General features: G+C 37.1%; 1 protein-coding gene across 2 annotated transcripts; it reads right to left on the bottom strand.

The window, feature by feature from the left end:
• Positions 1–1,306: 1,306 nt before the first annotated feature.
• LOC128235372 (beta-galactosidase-1-like protein 2) lies at positions 1,307–20,256 on the bottom strand (the record flags this gene model as incomplete). Of its 2 annotated transcripts, none has more annotated exon segments than XM_052950182.1 (17): positions 1,307–1,423; positions 1,672–1,771; positions 2,421–2,508; positions 2,994–3,084; positions 3,465–3,551; positions 3,885–4,034; positions 5,941–5,996; positions 7,240–7,287; positions 8,343–8,435; positions 10,329–10,466; positions 10,777–10,935; positions 11,369–11,450; positions 11,629–11,721; positions 12,222–12,330; positions 13,371–13,466; positions 13,691–13,759; positions 19,644–20,256. In XM_052950182.1, coding segments are annotated over 17 exon segments (1,944 nt in total), but the record flags the coding sequence as incomplete, so codon positions are not given.
• Positions 20,257–20,762: the final 506 nt, after the last annotated feature.

The raw sequence follows: 20,762 nt of genomic DNA, 5'->3' as shown, positions 1-20,762 counted from the left end.
TGACAACCCACCAAAGAGGCGATGGCTCATAGCGGGACTGGATGAGGTAAGAATAGGTCTAGAAACCTTATTCATATATGCATTGGTAAAAAAGATAATGATAATAGTGATGAGTAAAATGCGTCCAGTTAGTGAGTGTTCAAGGGCTAAATATGTAAAAGAATGCTTCTGCTCCTGCTGCTTCTGCTGCTGCTGCTGCTGCTGCTGCTGCTGCTGCTGCTGCTAATGATGATGATGATCAAGATCATGATGAAGAAGATGATTTCGACAGATGAAGATTATGACAGATGAAGACGATTATGATAGATGAAGATTTTGACAAATGGTTACGATGATTATAGTGATGAGGATGAAGAGGGGGTGAGAAGAAGAAGAAGAAGAAGAAGAAGAAGAAGAAGAAGAAGAAGAAGAAGAAGAGTACCAACTACTGTCATATTCTGTCTGCGTATAGAGAACCACGCTGATAAGTACCAAATACTGTCATATTCTGTCTGCGTATAGAGAACCACGCTGATAAGTACCAAATACTGTCATATTCTTTCTGCGTAAAGAGAACCACGCTGATAAGTACCAAATACTGTCATATTCTGTTTGCGTATAGAGAACCACGCTGATAAGTACCAAATACTGTCATATTCTTTGTGCGTATAGAGAACCACGCTGATAAGTACCAAATACTGTCATATTCTTTCTGCGTATAGAGAACCACGCTGATAAGTACCAAATACTGTCATATTCTTTCTGCGTATAGAGAACCACGCTGATAAGTACCAAATACTGTCATATTCTTTCTGCGTATAGAGAACTACGCTGATAAGTACCAAATACTGTCATATTCTGTCTGCGTATAGAGAACCACGCTGATAAGTACCAAATACTGTCATATTCTGTCTGCGTATAGAGAACCACGCTGATAAGTACCAAATACTGTCATATTCTTTCTGCGTATAGAGAACCACGCTGATAAGTACCAAATACTGTCATATTCTTTCTGCGTATAGAGAACCACGCTGATAAGTACCGAATACTGTCATATTCTTTCTGCGTTTAGAGAACCACGCTGATAAGTACCGAATACTGTCATATTCTGTCTGCGTTTAAAGAACCACCCTGATAAGTACCGAATACTCATTCAAACCCTACTGAACTCCGCATACCAAAAAAGGAATTCAGCCTAATCAAACATAGCACACATGTAGAAGCACAAAATATCTAAAGTTCTTAAAACATTACTATTAGACGTTGTGCACTATTAAAAATTGATATTAATAATGCGTTCTTATTTTATGTTTATCAACAGTCTAACCTGATTGTCTCCCTTACGCAGGAGAGACCCTGGAAGGTATAGGGTCTGTTGAGGCCCGGCGGACCAGTACCGACCGATGTTGAAGTCATTCACCAAAACCACGCCTTTGCCCCATCCCTGGGTACATTCGAACAAATGGCAATTATGTTTGAGAACCACAAATAGCCATACACATCTATTTAAATAGTTGATATAATTTCCTAGTGAAACCAGACTCACAAAGAAGGTAAACACAATGACTTAAGTTTAAATTAATGAAAACACAAAGTCTCACACTAGTTTTTAAATAAATACATTGAATTCATGACAAGACACTATTTTAAAGTACTCATTTTTATGAGATGACATGACAAAAAGGGCCGTACCTTCATGAACAGAAACGTATCCGAAGGTTCATCAGTTATGTTCAGTGTTGTTTTGAATATTCCGGGCACCTTGACGTCGTCTGTACCCCCGAAATCGTTGCTACAATTAAAGGTCATGGCGAATAAAAATTACCCATTACCTTTATGAAAACATTGATAGTATTGTGTGTTACTTTTTTTAAATTCAATGGAACGCCATATTTTAAATTGAACAAAAGATGACAGTTATTCTGAGTGCTTTTATCTAGAAGGTATTTATATTGACACTCGTCTTTAAAATCAATGCATACACATGTATAACAAATATAAATTTTGAGTGATAAACCTTTAACTACCTACTAAATAATGAATTTATAGAAAATATCAATTACTGATAACAAGATTGTAACCGTGTATTTAATAGCTGAACACGCACAAATATTAAATGATTGATGAGTGCTAAAAGATTTACAGTGATCAACTATCGTCTTATAAGATAAAAATACCGTGTTTTCTGCACCTTTCTTTCAAATTGAACTCAGTATCCTTTATAAAGACCATTGTTTTCAATATTAATTCATCCTATTCAGTAAATTAAAGCAATTGTATTAATGTTGGTACATCTTATATGGGAGTAAGAGTGCATCTGTAGCTGTAGCTTGAAAACAGTCTCAAGATGGATTAGCATTAATTTCACCAAACTAATATTTCTAGATAATTTCATCAATTTTAGTTACATGAAAATAATACGTAACAACACAAAAACACACCTATCCGAGAACTTGTTTTTAAAGTCCAGGACAAAGGCTGTAACATTCTTCAAGAGCTGTCCGTCGATCGTCATCTCGCCAATAATCCCTGAAATGTCAGCATTTCATTATAAATAATCATGTTGACACATAAATATACTTGTCTGTAGTGTATTTCAATTGAACTGGTGCCCGATAATAACATATGAATTGTCCTGCACATGCAGGTAAAATAAATGAATTGCGATTAACCGTTTCTTTGACACGTTATGATATCCGTCCTACTTACTTTAAAGTTTAAACATATTTTTTTTTCTATTTTAAACATACTTTTTTCTATTTTAAACATACAGGTTTTCTATTTTAAACATACGATATTTCTATTTTTGTACATATCAATAAATCATAAGTTTACAACCTTTGGATGTTTTATGTATAATGTCCTCAATATTATTTGAATGTTGTATTACTTAAATGGATGAAATTTTCTAAGTTGACAAGGAGCAATAATCCAGTTAAAATACATGACGGGGTTATGTAAGGAATTGTCTTCTAGATTGTACTCATTTGAACAAATATCAGGTGAACCCTTACCTTTTCTCTGGTTGTTTAATACTCCCAATTCCTCCGTTCCGTAGTTAACTCGGCCATGGTTCTCCACCAGAATGTCCAGGCGTACAGATCCCTGAAGCAAACACAAATCAAACGATTAAAAAAGCCCGCAACTGACATCCACGTCAAGCATTTTCTATTATCAATAAAACATAATTAAACAGGATCATTAATATATTGCGCTTCCATCGTCATTCTAAGAACATACAACAACAAATGGGCACAGTATTATTTGATTTAAATCAGCTTGATCCCTATAAATGAGAAAAAAGTATCATCTACGGTCGCAAGTTTACCCATCCGAAATATTTTACTCAAGAGCACGTAGTTTCTTTTACATTCTTTTATTCTTTCTTCACAACAACATGATTCAATATTGTGTCCAAGAGAAAACAACTGCATAAATCAATAACAAATTATGTTCAGCATTTCGCAAACTGACTGAAATACTACCTCGGTGTGTTCTTGTTTTGGCAGCCTAAGTGCTTGATTTTTGTCCTTCCATCCCAGCGTGGCAACCAAAGTCCCGTTCACGAAAATCTACCAAAGACATGTACCGCGATTATTTGAGAGTTTATATACCTTACTAATGTTCATACATATCTATAACCGTAAATCACGGTTCATACGTATATTAACGTTTTATGTCATCTATAGCTTTAGCATATTTTGCCAACTCTGCAACGAAATAGGTCAACAGTTAAAAATACATTATCTATGTTATCATTTTTGTCGACGAGTTGTCGGATTAAACAAAGTGTTCAGGCGGCAACATTAGGAAATACCCTTCGCTATTTCATATCATTGGATGATGGATATTCAGGGGTTTAGAATACTTTCTAACAAATTCAAAACCTGAAGTTTTACACGCACCTGTGCTCTATCTGCAGGTAGATTGGCAAACGCCATTACCGCCGATGTGTGGGGCACATTTGCTCGGTACAGGGTGAAGCCAAAGTTCTGCCCGTACTCGCCATTCGTCTGCAACATCTCCATCGGTACTGGCCGCTCGAGTTCCACAGACTACACCAAACACACACTTTACAATAAGATAGGTGTCTTGTACTTCATCATCACTTTACTGTTCCTTTTCAAATAAATAGTTCTAAGCATAGTAAATGAACTTCTGTTTTGTTACCGTCCAACTGAGAACTTACATTTGTATCCTATGCAATATTGAGACAAATGCGGTTATAAAAATATATTGACATCATATATAGTTAAATATCCATCTTTACTGAGAACTGCTAAGTTTGTACCACTTTCTGAAATACATATTTTATCAGGCTGTTCTATTTCTTCCAAAGTGTCAACAGCAATTAAAGTTGATGGAAACTTGCACACAACAGCTCGGTAGTCGTAACAAACAAACAGACACTTCGAAACGGACACGGAGAGGCACGACGGGATCCCGAACTGATAATACCTCGGGCTGGACTTAAGAAACTGAATGTCATTACTGTCAACAGTAAATAGTAGAATTCTACTGCCGGAAATATCACTTATAAACAACAGAGACCCCGATGAGCTGAATTCAAGTCTATCGGGACAAAACTCTATTTCTTTGCAACTGCGATATTCCATTTGCTCTCTTAAAGACATGTCATAAATCTTCACATTTCTTGACAATTTAAACGATACAGCAATAGTGTGATCCCTCACGGCCACCCCGAAACATTTATCACTCAGTTTAGTTTTCTTTCCAGCTGAGATATTTTCTTGATGAATATTTATAAACTGAAGACGTCGTTCCTCGGGCAGGGACACGAGTACTTGATTTCCACTACATTCTGCCAGGTCGTAAGGCCCAGAGGAGAGGACAAGCTCATTGTGCACATTGGTCTTCGGAGAAACTCTGATGATTTGTTTATTAGCATAATCCCCAAACACAATAGTCCCATCACAAATCATTTCCATTCCAGATAGTAGTTTATCTTTGTGGAAAAAGCTTATAATATCGCCTTTGAATATAATACTACGCCGTGGTTTTGATTCTGTTACCGTTTGGTTCACGTCCAAGTTGCCAGACGCTTTATCCGTCCCAAGCAAACCATTTCTAGTACTAGAACTTATGATACTATCCTTATCCTTAGACTTTACAGTTTCGGGTTCACTTTTGTCCTTATGACAACTTGTATTCGAATGCTCTTGAAAAAGCGTCTCCTCACTTTTCCAGGATTTTTTACTTTCTAATGCAGGGCGTGAATTTGGTACACTGCAAGACCCAGTCCTTATTCTTAGTTCAAGGCCATGCAAAGCAGCTGTTTTTATATTCTCTCCATGTTTCACCAAACAGGCACAGCATAAGTACTGCTGGCAATCAACACAGTAACCCTTTGAGTCAACGATATTACCTTTCTTGTAACAGTTAAAACAGTCAAACTTGAGATCTTCGACATTCTTTTTGTCACTAATGGATTGTCCTCCTGCTCCTGCAGATTTGCTGGGATTGTGGTACACATGGTAAAACACGTTCTCATAGATAGGATCCCCTGACTCGTACACCTTTCTGACACCAACCCCGCACCTTCTGTCCCCTGATAAATCCACGTAGTCCCCATGGGCGCCATGTAACTCCTCTATGCTTTTGCGCCTTAATCCTTGATATGCCTTTTCCTGTGTGTGTATCACTACATCAGATTGCCTTTTAAGATCGTTATCCTTTCGAGGTGTTGGTGTCGATGGAATGTCCGTGCTCAGTCTGCTTTTTGTCGGTTTCTTTCTTAAAACTGGTTGCCGTTTTAGATACATATCCACTATTGTACACTTCTAAACACGTAATCATTAAAGTCTAATTCAGGAACATATATCAAAGTTAAGCGACATTATCAGGATTGATAAACACATTAAGGAAAGAAAATAGATGTAGTGAAATGCGCTAACATAGATCTAAAAACCACTCAAGACTGAGATTGCATTGGCTACGTACCTTAACACTACTCAAGAACGTTTCAAAACGGATGTATCCACTTGCTGTCCTATTTCCTGAAACATTTAAACACCGTATTGATAAAATAGATGTGTTTTATTAAAGGAAGTCAATGTTAAGAACCTATTCGAGTTAAAAAAACGACTGGCATAAGTCGTATTAGTTATCACATACAGAAACATTTTATTGTACATATGGTGTTAATCACTGCCAGACAATCAAGTGGTCGACATACTTTCGGACTCACTTTTTACCCGGTCCTAGGACAGTCCTTTTTTAGTTATATCTCTCTATGTCGTCCCTTCTTATGAACAGTCAACTAACAAGCTACACGACATGTTTAGCCTTGAGCTTTTGCTCAAGTCTTTTGTAATAGACCACAAAAAATCAGCTGAGTCCATGTGGAGTTCCACATCATACTCGAAAGTACCAGATTTCAATGAAATTAAGTCTGTGAAACATACCTGGAATAGTATGTGTCTTTCAAAATAAGTTCATGTAAGAGTTTGCGCATATTAACAGTAAAACACACGTATAAAACCTGGACATGAAAGGGGAAGTCCTATAAACTGGAGCATTTCCTTGCAGTTCTGGGTATGACCTCATTGGAGCAATATCGCATACTAATTCTATAAATAATATATTACAGGGAGGGAATTCAGATTTACAATACATTATTAATTCAGTGCGGTTTTCTCCCTTATGCCTAGTGAAATTAGTTAAATGATCGAAATTTCGAGTGAGTGATTGAGTGAGTGAGTGAGTGAGTGAGTGAGTGAGTGAGGTAGTTAGTGAGTGAGTGAGTGAGTGGGTGGTTGGGTGGGTGTATGTGTGTGTGGTTGAGTGAGTGAGTGAGTGAATGAGTGAGTGAGTGAGTGAGTGAGTGAGTGAGTGAGTGAGTGAGTGAGTGAATGAGTGAGTGAGTGAGTGAGTGAGTGAGTTTGAGTGAGTGAGTGAGTGAGTGAGTGAGTGAGTGAGTGAGTGAGTGAGTGAGTGAGTGAGTGAGTGAGTGAGTGAGTGAGTGAGTGAGTGAGTGAGTGAGTGAGTGAGTGAGTGAGTGAGTGAGTGAGTGAGTGAGTGAGTGAGTGAGTGAGTGAGTGAGTGAGTGAGTGAGTGAGTGAGTGAGTGAGTGAGTGAGTGGCGGGTGTGTCCGTAGGTTGGATGAGTGGAAGGGCATGCTTGAAAGCGAGAGAGCGAGTGCCATGCTATCACTCATCTTTTTTTTAATATCTCATAGAAAGCATCATCGCTCAAGCTATTCAGCACTATCAGTGCTTTGATTATCCCAATTAAACGTACCGTATGCTTTGACCCTTGAATCGCCTGGAATGTCCGGTAGGGTTATGCCTGAAAGCAAACATTTATAGTAGCTTGATAGCTCTCGACATTCAACGCAATCACATCGTTCGTGTTCTGTTCACGATTTTAATACGCTTGTGAGGTTAATTTTAAAAAAAACGCATACTGTTTTACTCTTAGATGGTGTATTTACGGTCATTTGTTGTCTGAAATGAAGCATTTTGAGGTATACTATTTTAAAAATAATCCGGTATTGACATTTATAACTAACAAAGCGGCCCCTTCCCCTATCTCCTAAACAATTTCAACCTCAATTTCTTGTACTCAACGTTAATTCAGCCAGGCCTTTAAATTATTCCCCGTTTTGGACAAATATATCACAAACGAACAACATGGCTATACCTTGTGGCTCATAAATATTACACATGAACAACATGGCTATACCTTGTGGCTCATAAATATAACACATGAACAACATGGCTATACCTTGTGGCTCATAAATATAACACATGGACAACATGGCTATACATTGTGGCCCATAAATATAACACATGAACAACATGGCTATACCTTGTAACACATGAACAACATGGTTATACCTTGTGGCTCATAAATATAACACATGAACAACATGGCTATACCTTGTGGCTCATAAATATAACACATGAACAACATGGCTATACCTTGTGGCCCATAAATATAACACATGAACAACATGGCTATACCTTGTGGCCCATAAATATAACACATGAACAACATGGCTATACCTTGTGGCCCATAAATATAACACATGAACAACATGGCTATACCTTGTGGCCCATAAATATAACACATGAACAACATGGCTATACCTTGTGGCCCATAAATATAACACATGAACAACATGGCTATACCTTGTGGCCCATAAATATAACACATGAACAACATGGCTATACCTTGTGGCCCATAAATATAACACATGAACAACATGGCTATACCTTGTGGCCCATAAATATAACACATGAACAACATGGCTATACCTTGTGGCTCATAAATATAACACATGAACAACATGGCTATACCTTGTTGCCCATAAATATAACACATGAATAACATGGCTGTACCTTGTGGCCCATAGATATATTTCATCAGCAGTTCTCTGGTCTTCAAGTATTTAGGAGTGATGTCCCCCTTCTCGGTTAACAGGGCGTCATAGTCTGCAAGAAAAATAAACACAATGAAATTTATAGTGTTTTAATACAATCGTAAGCTAGTAGCTAAACGCTAGCATGACTATTTGAATCCATAATAGACAAAGATACCTCATGTATTGTCATCTGATCACGATTTCATTGTATCTTTGTTTAACAATAGCTTTAATATGTATTTCATGGAACAGAAAGCATACGGGCTTGTCAGTTAAATGGCTCAAAGACCATTGTGTTCAATCCATGCAGAGCAGTTTTGTTGTCCCATATCACATAGGGCTGTTGTACCATATCACATAGGGCTGTTGTCCCATACCACATAGGGCTTTTGTCCCATATCACATAGGGTTTTTATCCCATATCACATAGGGCAGTTGTCCCATATCACATAGGGGTTTTGTCCCATATCACATAGGGTTTTTATCCCATATCACATAGGGCTGTTGTCCCATATCACATAGGGCTTTTGTCCCATATCACATAGGGTTTTTATCCCATATCACACAGGGCAGTTGTCCCATATCACATAGGGCTTTTGTCCCATATCACATAGGGTTTTTATCCCATATCACATAGGGCTGTTGTCCCATACCACATAAGGCTTTTGTCCCATATCACATATGGCTGTTTTCCCATTTCACATAGGGTTGTTGTCCCATATCACATAGGGTTGTTGTCCCATAGCACATAGGGCTGTTGTCCCATATCACATAAGGTTGTTGTCCCACGTTGTTGTCCCATATCACATAGGGTTGTTGTCCAATATCACATAGGGCTGTTATCCCATATCACATAGGGTTGTTGTCCCATATCACATAGGGCTGTTGTCCCATATCACATAGGGCTGTTGTCCCATATCACATAGGGTTGTTGTCCCATATCACATAGGGTTGTTGTCCCATATCACATAGGGCTGTTGTCCCATATCACATAGGGTTGTTGTCCCATATCACATAGGGTTGTTGTCCCATATCACATAGGGCTGTTGTCCCATATCACATAGGGCTGTTGTCCCATAACACATAGGGTTGTTGTCCCATATCACATAGGGTTGTTGTCCCATATCACATAGGGCTGTTGTCCCATATCACAAAGGGCTGTTATCCCATATCACATAGGGTTGTTGTCCCATATCACATAGGGATGTTGTCCCATATCACATAGGGTTGTTGTCCCATATCACATAGGGTTGTTGTCCCATATCACATAGGGCTGTTGTCCCATATCACATAGGGCTGTTGTCCCATATCACATAGGGTTGTTGTCCCATATCACATAGGGTTGTTGTCCCATATCACTTAGGGTTGTTGTCCCATATCACATAGGGCTGTTGTCCCATATCACATAGGGTTGTTGTCCCATATCACATAGGGTTGTTGTCCCATATCACATAGGGCTGTTGTCCCATATCACATAGGGCTGTTGTCCCATATCACATAGGGCTGTTGTCCCATATCACATAGGGCTGTTGTCCCATATCACATAGGGCTGTTGTCCCATATCACATAGGGTTGTTGTCCCATATCACATAGGGTTGTTGTCCCATATCACATAGGGTTGTTGTCCCATATCACATAGGGCTGTTGTCCCATATCACATAGGGCTGTTGTCCCATATCACATAGGGTTGTTGTCCCATATCACATAGGGTTGTTGTCCCATATCACATAGGGCTGTTGTCCCATATCACATAGGGTTGTTGTCCCATATCACATAGGGTTGTTGTCCCATATCACTTAGGGTTTGACGAAGAGTGTTTTATCTACCTTTAAAATGCCTTGAAGTTAACGCGAACAAAACAAGTGAATACTTGTCTCGCCACGCGGGTCTATAACCATGCGGTAAATAAATCTATACAATGCCTATAGTTGGCGTCATTTATGTCTAACACAGGTTCACTTACCGTAGCTGGTGACGTCAGGTTTGTACGTTGATTCCTGATTGGCCCCGTTCATGAAGCCAAAGTTGGTGCCGCCGTGGAACATGTAGAAGTTGACGGAGGCGCCCGTCTTAAGGATTTCCATAAGATAATAGGCGTAGTCTGTATAAGAAATGTATTGATGGAACAGTGAAACAGCGTACACGTTAAATAATCTTTAAGCCCGAAACATGAGAACTGCACAGGAGAACGACACAACTGAATCACCAATGGAAACTAACATCCATCGTTAAAATATTGGGTATACCAACACCAAAATAATGGTTACATTGAATAACAGATTCAAGAAAAAATGCAGATCTTTAATAAAATAAAGATTTTTACACGCTTGTTTTACAACATACGTACTATACAAAATGCCTCTCTCTCTTAATGCTTTCGCTCACTCTAGGGTTTAACGTCACCATCTTACCCTGGACGTCTAAGCCGTCGTGTGCGGAGGTCCAGTGGTCAAACCATCCCGTCCAGAACTCTGTCACCATCAGCGGGAACTCCGGGCTCCACTTCCGAATCTGCTCAAACAACTGCCGTCCCTCCTTGATGTCTTTGAAGTTTGCGGTTGGAAGTGCGTCTGTGATTGAGCAGTTGTTAATGTGTAAATAAAAATGTCCAATGATTTATAAATAAAAGAAAATACTAAACTATGACCGACGTATACACATTAACAGCTCACCAGAAGTCGATACAATTTTTTAAGAATACCTTTAAATAAGCTAATAAACCAAACTCACATGAATAATACAAGTAAACTACCAGGACAAGCCCAGTTTCCAAAAAGGAAAGTCAACCCTGCTTAAATGGTAAGGGCGTACCCCTATCCTAGCTAGGGTTAACATTAACCCTCATCCGCTGAAACTTAACATACACTAAACGAGACACATACCATTTAAAAACAACTCAGAAAGACCACACAATCACTAAGGTTGTTATAAGCCTTTTGGTAGATTTATGAATGTTAATAATGTATTACACGTGTTTTACATTTGCTCTGAAGACCACCTTACGTTGGTAGAATACGTCAACTGTAAGCCCAGCCACATTGTCTGACGTCAGAAACAGCTCTTGGAGTCCATGTTCGATGTACATCTAAAATGTATAAACATGTTGACATAACATGACGTCCCGGCTCTAGATATATTTTTATCACTCCTAAAATTAGTAACCATTTTCTTATCAATTGTTCAAAGTTAAAGTACCCGGTAGTTCAATCGTACTTAACTTCAATCTTTATTGAATGGTTGTTGACGACGTTAGCGATACATACCTTTTTGATCTCATGTAGATGCGTGACGTCACCGCTGTACGAGCCAAACTCATTCTCTATCTGGAAGGCGATGATTGGTCCGCCCCGAGAGTACTAAAATATAAAGATATACTTACATTAAAAAAAGCCGATCAAGTTCAGGCATTCCTTTTTAAAGATGGGCAATCATGCCGAAAGTAGTTCGTTCGAATAATGCAAAACCAATTTCGAGAAAGGTCAATCGTCCTAGGGCTATCCTTTCATAAATCTGCAGGTTGACATCACCAATACACTAGTATATATATTTTCATAAAATGTCGGTGTCACAAAAGTAATGTCAGCGACATAGTGTCAAGTTCACGCGGCTTGTCACAGTTGTAGATAAGTGAATTATGAATTATTTAGATAAGAGTGGTTGACTTTCGAAGCTTTCAAAAAATTATTTCGAGACAAATCTAAACGTCAATTTTTTTTAAAAAACTTACAAAAACCTTGAAATGCATTATTTTAATGTGAGTTAATTAACCAAAATATAAATCAAAACGTTCCCAACAAACCTGATACATTTAACATATGAACTTTCAAACAGTTACATTAAAGTAGTTAAAGTGTACCTGAAGATCTACAATTTTTGGCAGCAGCTCGTTAAAGTAGCGCCGTGAAGCGTTCAAGTACCCTTCGTAGTTCGATCGCACCTTCATATCCGGGTCGCTTAGCAACCATCTGTTGGACGAAGTCAACATGGAATGTTACAGAAAAAAAGAACATGGAAATAACATTTATACAAATATTAAAGGTGTTCATAATTGCAATAAAAACGTCTAAAATATCGCACAGATGAGATACATACATCAACATGTACGCATCAATTGTTGTAGTATCTATTAGGGATATAGAACAAAAGAAAAACCTTGACCATTTTATCGCTGATCGGATGATTGGGAAAGGAATACATTTGCTTTGTAAATTCATTGTTCTGTTAATGTTTCAAATAAGCGATTACCATACATGCAGTCCATACTGCAATTCTCTCGTACACAAACGCGATAATGCTATGCATGTTTATCGTTATCAAACCTCTGATAAATAAGAATGAGTTGCATGTGCAGTGCATATAGTTTGATAATTTTATTTTTAGTCTGTACCGACTTTAGAACCGCAAATTGAAATCAGATATCGTCAGATGTACTTTTTGACATGACATGTTAAAAGAATTAATGCGCTGGGGTTAAAAAAGGACAGATGGCGTAACGAGGTTTAAACGCAAATTAAAAGACCACTTTATTAAAATACGTTCATAAGGTTGCAATGTTAACGTGAATTTGAAAGCAACCCTGTGACTCTTAAATAAATCTTGGTGGGAAAGCGATGGGAATATATAATCAAAGAAAATTACGCAGAAAATGAAAAGGTGTTGACTCTTCTTACTACAAATAGTCAAAACGTCCTCAGCAAACATCTGGTTTCATTTAATTAACTTTACTCTAGCAATAAACTTGCGAGACAAAAGCAATGTTCATATATCCTAGTACATAAAGATTTATCAGTTACTAATTTGAAACCAGCTAGTTGTATTAAAATTTCATCAATATACATAACCTTATCTTAGGTAATTACATGAACTCATAGGTAACAGTTAGGGACCACTCAAAATATTTTTTTGAATTCGATTTTAATTGCCTGTGAACAGAAAAATAAAAAAGGAAAATCACGCTTTCCGCGCCTACAACCTTTCAACGATTTCAGCGCTTTTATTGACTTACGCTGGCAGTCCACCGAAATCCCACTCTGAGCAGATGTATGGCCCTGGTCGGAAAATAACGTACAGTCCCAATTGATGTGCTTGCTGGAGAAACTGTCTGTGAAAAATAAAGAAACAAGATCTCATTTCACGTGCTCTACTTTGTCTCCAATACGTTAATCATATTGACAGAACTGGACCTTAAAGTCAAAATAACATTTTTAGATTAAAATATATACAATCACTTCATCTAAATTAGAACAATAGCTACATGTATATATTTATATAGCTGTAATCGAATTTTTTTTATTAAGATATGTTTTGGAAATGCATTGAACAAACCTGACATCCAAAATTCCACTGAAGTTAAATTCTCCGGGATTTTCTTCGTGCAGATTCCAAGGAACATACCTACAAAATACTGCCAATAGTAAGTACACATACACGCATTTTAATACTGCCACAAGTCAGTTCACATATGTACACAATTATACACTTAAAAACTGCCACAATTAAGTACACATATGTACACATTAAGACACATAATATACTGCCACAAGTAAGTTCACATATGTACACATTTAGACACATAAATACTACCACAAGTTACACATGTATGTACACATTTAGACACATACATACTGTCCACAGTAAGTACACATATGTACATATTTACGCACATAAATACTGCCCGCAGTTAGTACACATATGTACACATTTAGACACATACATACTATCGGTAGTAAGTACACGTATGTACACATTTAGACACATACATACTGCCAGTAATAAGTACACGTATGTGCACATTTAGACACATTCATACTGCCAGTAATAAGTACACGTATGTACACATTTAGACACATACATACTGTCAGTAATAAGTACACGTATGTACACATTTAGACACATTCATACTGCCAGTAATAAGTACACGTATGTACACATTTAGACACATACATACTGCCAGTAATAAGTACACGTATGTACACATTTAGACACATTCATACTGCCAGTTATAAATACAGGTATGTACACATTTAGACACATTCATACTGCCAGTAATAAGTACACGTATGTACACATTTATACACATTCATACTGCCAGTAGTGAGTACACAAATGGACACATTTACACAAATAAAAAGTGCCAGTAGTATGTTCGCGTTTGTACACATTAAATTTACTTAAACACTTTCAGAAAGAGTGCCGAGCTATTGAAACAACCTTTTTCATTTATGTTGTCGAACACTAACACCTGCTAAGGGGTGGTGTCTTTTTTAGTTTATATACTTTATTGTGAATGTACACAAGTTTCTGCAAACATGAACCTGCTGTTAATTGTCAGTGTTAACAAAAACCTTAATACCAGTGTATCAGCATTTGATCAACATTAAAAACAAGGGCTTGAAAAAGAGTGCCTATGTTTTATTGATATTGTAAACAAGGGCTTGAAAAAGAGAGAATTGTATATTGTCAATGGAAACAAGGGCCAGCAAAGGGTGCCTCCGTTTTATTGTATATAATGCAAACAAGAGTATGCAAAGAGTTCCTCTGTTTTATTGTCAATGCAAACAAGGCTATGCGAAGCGTGCCTCTGTTTTATTATCAATCCAAACAATGGTATGCAAAGGGTGCCTATGTTTTATTGTCAATGCAAACAAATGTAAGCAAAGGGTGCCCCTGTTTTATTGTCAATGCAAACAAGTGTATGCAAAGGGTGCCCCTGTTTTATTGTCAATGCAAACAAGTGTATGCAAAGGGTGCCCCTGTTTTATTGTCAATGCAAACAAGGCCCAATACCTCTGTTTTATTGTCAATGAAAACAAGGATATGCAAAGGGTGCCTTTGTTTTATTGTCAATGCAAACAGGGGTATGTAAAGAGTATCCCTGTTTTATTGTCAATGCAAACAAGTGTATGCAAAGGGTGCCTCTGTTTAATTGTCAATGCAAACAAAGCACAACAAAAGAAGCCTATGTTTTATTGTCAGTGAAAACAATGGTATGCAAGGTGTGTCTCTGTTTTATTGTCAATGAAAAGAAGGGTATGCAAAGGGTGCCTCTGTTTTATTGTCAATACAAACAAGGATTTGTTAAGGGTGTCTTTGTTTTATTGCCAATGCAAACAAGGCCCAAAACCTCTGTTTTATTGTCAATGCAAACAAGGGCCAACAAAATGTGAATATGTTTAATTGTCAATGCAAACAAGGATGTGCAAAGGGTGCCCCTGTTTTATTGTCAATGCAAACAAGGGCCAACAAAAGGTGCCTATGTTTTATTGTCAATGCAAACAAGGATATGTAAAGGGTGCCTAAATTTGTATTGCCAATGCGAACAAGGGCCAGCAAAGGGTGCCTATATGTTATTATCAATAGAAACAAGGACCAGCAAAGGGTGCCTATATTTTATTGTCAATGCAAACAAGAGTATGTAAAGGGTGCCTGTGTTTTATTGTCAATGAAAACAAGGGCCAGCAAGGGTGCCTATGGTTTATTGTCAATGCAAACAAGAGTATGTAAAGGGTGCCTGTGTTTTATTGTCAATGCAAACATGGGTCAGCGAATGGTGCTTAGGGTTTCTTTTCAATGCAAACATGGGCATGCAAAGGCTGCCTAAGTTTTTATTGTCAATGCAAACAAGGGCCAGCAAAGGGTGTCTATGTTTAACTGTCAATGCAAACAATGGTATGCGTAGGGTGCCTCTGTTTTATTGTCAATGCAAACAAGGGTATGCAAAGGTCGCCTCTCTTTTACTGTCAATGCAAACAATGGTATGCAAAGGGTCCCTATGTTGTATTGCCAATGCTAAAACGGGTATGCAAAGGGCGCCTAAGTCTTATTGTCAATGCAAACAAGGATATGCAAAGGATGCATGTGTTTTATTGTCAATGCAAACAAGGATATTAAGTAAAGGGTGCTTCTGTTTTACTGTTTTATTGCCAATGCAAACAGGGATATGCACAGATTGGTTCTGTTTTATTGTCAATGCGAACAAGGGTATGCAAAGTGTGCCTCTGTTTAATTGTCAATGCAGACAAGGGTATGCAAAGGGTGCCTATTGTTTATTATCAATGCAAACAAGGGTATGCAAAGGGTGCCTCTGTTTTACTGTGAATGCAAACGACTGTCTGCAAAGGGTTCATTGTCAATGCAAACAAGGGCATTCAAAAGAGTTTAATGTTTATTGTCAATGTAGACAAGGGCCTGCAAAATAGTTCATTGTCGATGTAAACAAGAGTGGAATCAGTGCCTATGGATCATTATCAATGTAAACTATTTCGTTCAAAGGAGAGTTTATGGGTTATTATCGATGGTAACAAGAACCTTCAAAAGAGCGCATATGGTTGGATTATTATAAATGTAAACAAGAACCTTCAAAAGAGTGCCTATGGTTGAATCATTATAAATGTAAACAATAGCATTCAAAAGAGCGCATATGGTTGGATTAATATAAATGTAAACAATCGCATTCAAAAGAGCGCATATGGTTGGATTAATATAAATGTAAACAATCGCATTCAAAAGAGCGCATATGGTTGGATTATTATAAATGTAAACAATAGCATTCAAAAGAGCGCATATGGTTGGATTATTATAAATGTAAACAATAGCATTCAAAAGAGCGCATATGGTTGGATTATTAATGTAAACAATAGCATTCAAAAGAGCGCATATGGTTGGATTATTATAAATGTAAACAATAGCATTCAAAAGAGCGCATATGGTTGGATTATAAATGTAAACAATAGCATTCAAAAGAGCGCATATGGTTGGATTAATATAAATGTAAACAATCGCATTCAAAAGAGCGCATATGGTTGGATTAATATAAATGTAAACAATAGCATTCAAAAGAGCGCATATGGTTGGATTATTATAAATGTAAACAATAGCATTCAAAAGAGCGCATATGGTTGGATTATTATAAATGTAAACAATAGCATTCAAAAGAGCGCATATGGTTGGATTATTAATGTAAACAATAGCATTCAAAAGAGCGCATATGGTTGAATTATATTATCAATGTAAACAATAGCATTCAAAAGAGCGCATATGGTTGGATTATTATCAATGTAAGCAAGAGTCTGCAAAAAGTGCCTATCATAATGGTTTACTGTCAATGTTATTAGGAGTCTGCATAATAGTATCTATTGCATAAAGTAATAGAGGTAAAAATGAGCTTTCCCATTAGTTTTTGGACTGCAAACAAAACACAATTGTTAAGGCAGTATATTAAACGTACTGTACAGCTTGCAAAAAAGAACGTATCAAACAAATCAGTGCACAAGAAAGCTTGCAAAACACTCACGTTTCTATGGTATTTAATCCACAAGCTTTCATTTTCTGCAGTCTGTCATTCCAGTTTTGTGGAAATGTCCGAAAATAGTGTATAGCTCCGGATATAATCCTAAAAGGTTTCCCAGCAAGCAGAAACTCGCCTTTTGAGAAAGTTAAAGAGCCCTGACTTTCGTAAATTTGGCTCATTTTCTGCTATTGTGTTAGGCAGTCTTAACCAGAAAGAAATATTCCAAATGCAAATGAGTTCCAAGTTTTAAGGAAGCTTTATATTCTGCTGATTTTCCAATAAGTCCTTTTAATTTATTCACGGTTTGGATAAAATCTGCTGAATGAGACCTGCTCCAATTTTGATATACAAAACAGGTAAAAACAAATGTTTGCAGTGAACTAACAATGATAAGATAGGGCATTTAGCTTGTCCAACGAAAACGATGTCACCTAAGATTATGCCAACTAAGCGGGTTTTTTTTTTGCATAGATGAGAGAATTTAAGACGGTGAACTTATTCACAGTAGTATCTGTTTAAACACAGAGGGAATTTTGGAAATAAATAGATAACACATGCAAACATTTGCTCTACTTATGACAAGCGCACCACGCGTGAGGCAAACTAACATTATTACACTTTTATCACGTTAGTGTTCTATAGTACATTTTGTCTACTTGAGCATCCCCATTAACCTGTTTAAAATCAATAACGTCTGCGTGTTGATGTACATGTACGAAATATATTATATACTGCCACATACTTTGACAAAGATAAAAGTATGAAGATTGAGGTGGGTAGGTATGCTGGCATACAACTGCCGTTTTTTCGTGTTAACCACTTAATTTTCAATCAAGCTATCTAGTTAACATTCGTGAAACCTTTTCGGTAATATACATATCATCAGACTAAAAACAGGCTTGAAAATGCCAAAAACTGCTGCCTGTTACCTTTTTACCTGTACAACAATAACAGGTTAACTACCCTAGTTATGGTTTGCGAATTCCACTAAGTAAGTTACATACTAACTGGTAAACTAGATACGATACGTGTTACCACTTACTAAGTGAAATGCGCAAATCATAAGTACATAACCAGTTGTATAAATATATCTATAGAAAACTGGTGTCACGAACCATATATAGTTAGCCTATGGTGGCATATAACTGCCGTAAGATAATCTGATAGCGTTAGATAATTGTTTCGTGTTAACCACTTAAACTTTCGCGATAATTATTTAGCTATCTAGTTAATTTTCGCGATACTTTTTGGTAAGATAAATATCATATACGACTAAAAACATGCGTGAAAGTGCTCAGAACTGCCACCTAATACCCGTTTTGGCTAGACAACACTAACAGGTTAACTAGTTATTGTTTGCGAATTTCACTTAATAATTAAAGTAACATAATTACTGATTTACTTGTTACATGATTCGTGTCACTAGTTACCTATAAATCTGTCTATAGATAACTGGTAACACGAATCATACATATAAAACCAGTTATTATGTTACTTACTTACTAAGTGGAATTAGCAAGTCATAACTAGATAACCTGTTAATGTTACATAGCATGAAAAGGTATCAGGTGCAAGTTCTTGGCACTTTCAAGCCTGATTATCGACTTATGATATTTATGATATTCAAACAACCGAAAAAGTAACGTGAATATAAACTAGATAGCTAGATAATTAAAGCGAAAATTAAGTGGTTAACACGAAACAATTCGCAAACGTTATGATGTTATTTACGGTAGTAGTATGCCACCATATTTATGTATGTTTATATGCGTTCAGCAAATTTAATAAAAAAACGCTAACCTATACTGTTCTTTTTGGTAAAGCCATGAAAGCAATAACTTACCAATTGAGCACCGCTCAACTTAAAAGTAAAACAACAGATACTTGTGTGCGAGTATATGTATTTCGACCTTATTAATTATTAGAACATTGGTATAATCTGGAAGGAGAAAGAATTAGTCCCAGGTATAATACATGAACAGTACATACGTTTCCACAGTATTCATTCCGCATGCTTTCAACTTCCGTAGTCGATCCGGCCAGTCCTCCGGAAACGTTCGAAAATAATGCATTGCTCCGCTGATGATGCGCAGTTTTGTTCCATTTAGTAAAAAAGATCTGTTTTCAAACATCAATGAACCGTTGCTTTTGTATGCTGCATTTTGTAAACCAGTAGTGGCTGCCGGATGTTGAGCGGCAGCTGACGCTACAGGAAGTCCTCTGTCACCTGAGTCGCCAGTGTCGGGTTTAATAGAGTTAATGTAAATGGGGAGAGCCACCGCCAGAATAACTAAAATCACAACCACCACTGCAAGAATCTTCTCCTTCCGAGTTTTCATGAACAGCCTAGTCGACATTGTTTGACTATGCGATATATGTTTCAACTTATTGCCCTAAAATGAAACCCTCTATGTTCTCCTAGCTTTGTTCACTATATTCTGAGAAATTAAATACAGATTCAAGATTAACTTATTATATTCAAAATTGGCTACATACTTCGTCGGCACGTTATAATTAAAGAGAATCCGTCAAACTTAATTGATTAGCATGAAAAGCAAATCGTTTTCAACACAAAATGATGCAATTATTTTACGTAAAAAAATACGCCAACTCTACGTGATAGCATATATTTGAAATGAATAAGTTTCAAAGGTTTTTATCGGTCAGGAACTTTTTATTTTGTTACACGTAACACGTTAATTACCATTCGTGATAACATGGACTTAGCCATACGATAGCCATGGTGCGATATTCAATCTGGAGGCTTCTATGTCAACAGCCACTTGAAGACCGCGGGAAGCAGAGATAAACGTTTAATTGATAACATTTAATGCATTTTAGTTGATACATGTTAATGCATTTACAAACACATTACGTGTCACAAAGTATTCAACATTCACTGTTCACTATAGCAACCCATTTTGGCCAGAGACAAAGACACTATACACTAAGATTGGCTGTCCTCCTTTTCGGCTTCGTATCACTTCTACTACTCCATATACACAGCCGTTCAGAGTACTTGACAACTTTTGTTTTGACACTACGTAAAGGGGTACTTAATAATGTCCAAATGTTTAAAAAGTTCCCTGAACGCGCATTGTTGTGGAG

The sequence above is a fragment of the Mya arenaria genome, chromosome 5, assembly GCF_026914265.1.
Source record: "Mya arenaria isolate MELC-2E11 chromosome 5, ASM2691426v1".
In the NCBI taxonomy this organism is placed as follows: domain Eukaryota; kingdom Metazoa; phylum Mollusca; class Bivalvia; order Myida; family Myidae; genus Mya; species Mya arenaria.
This window is presented reverse-complemented; position numbering and strand designations above follow the sequence as displayed.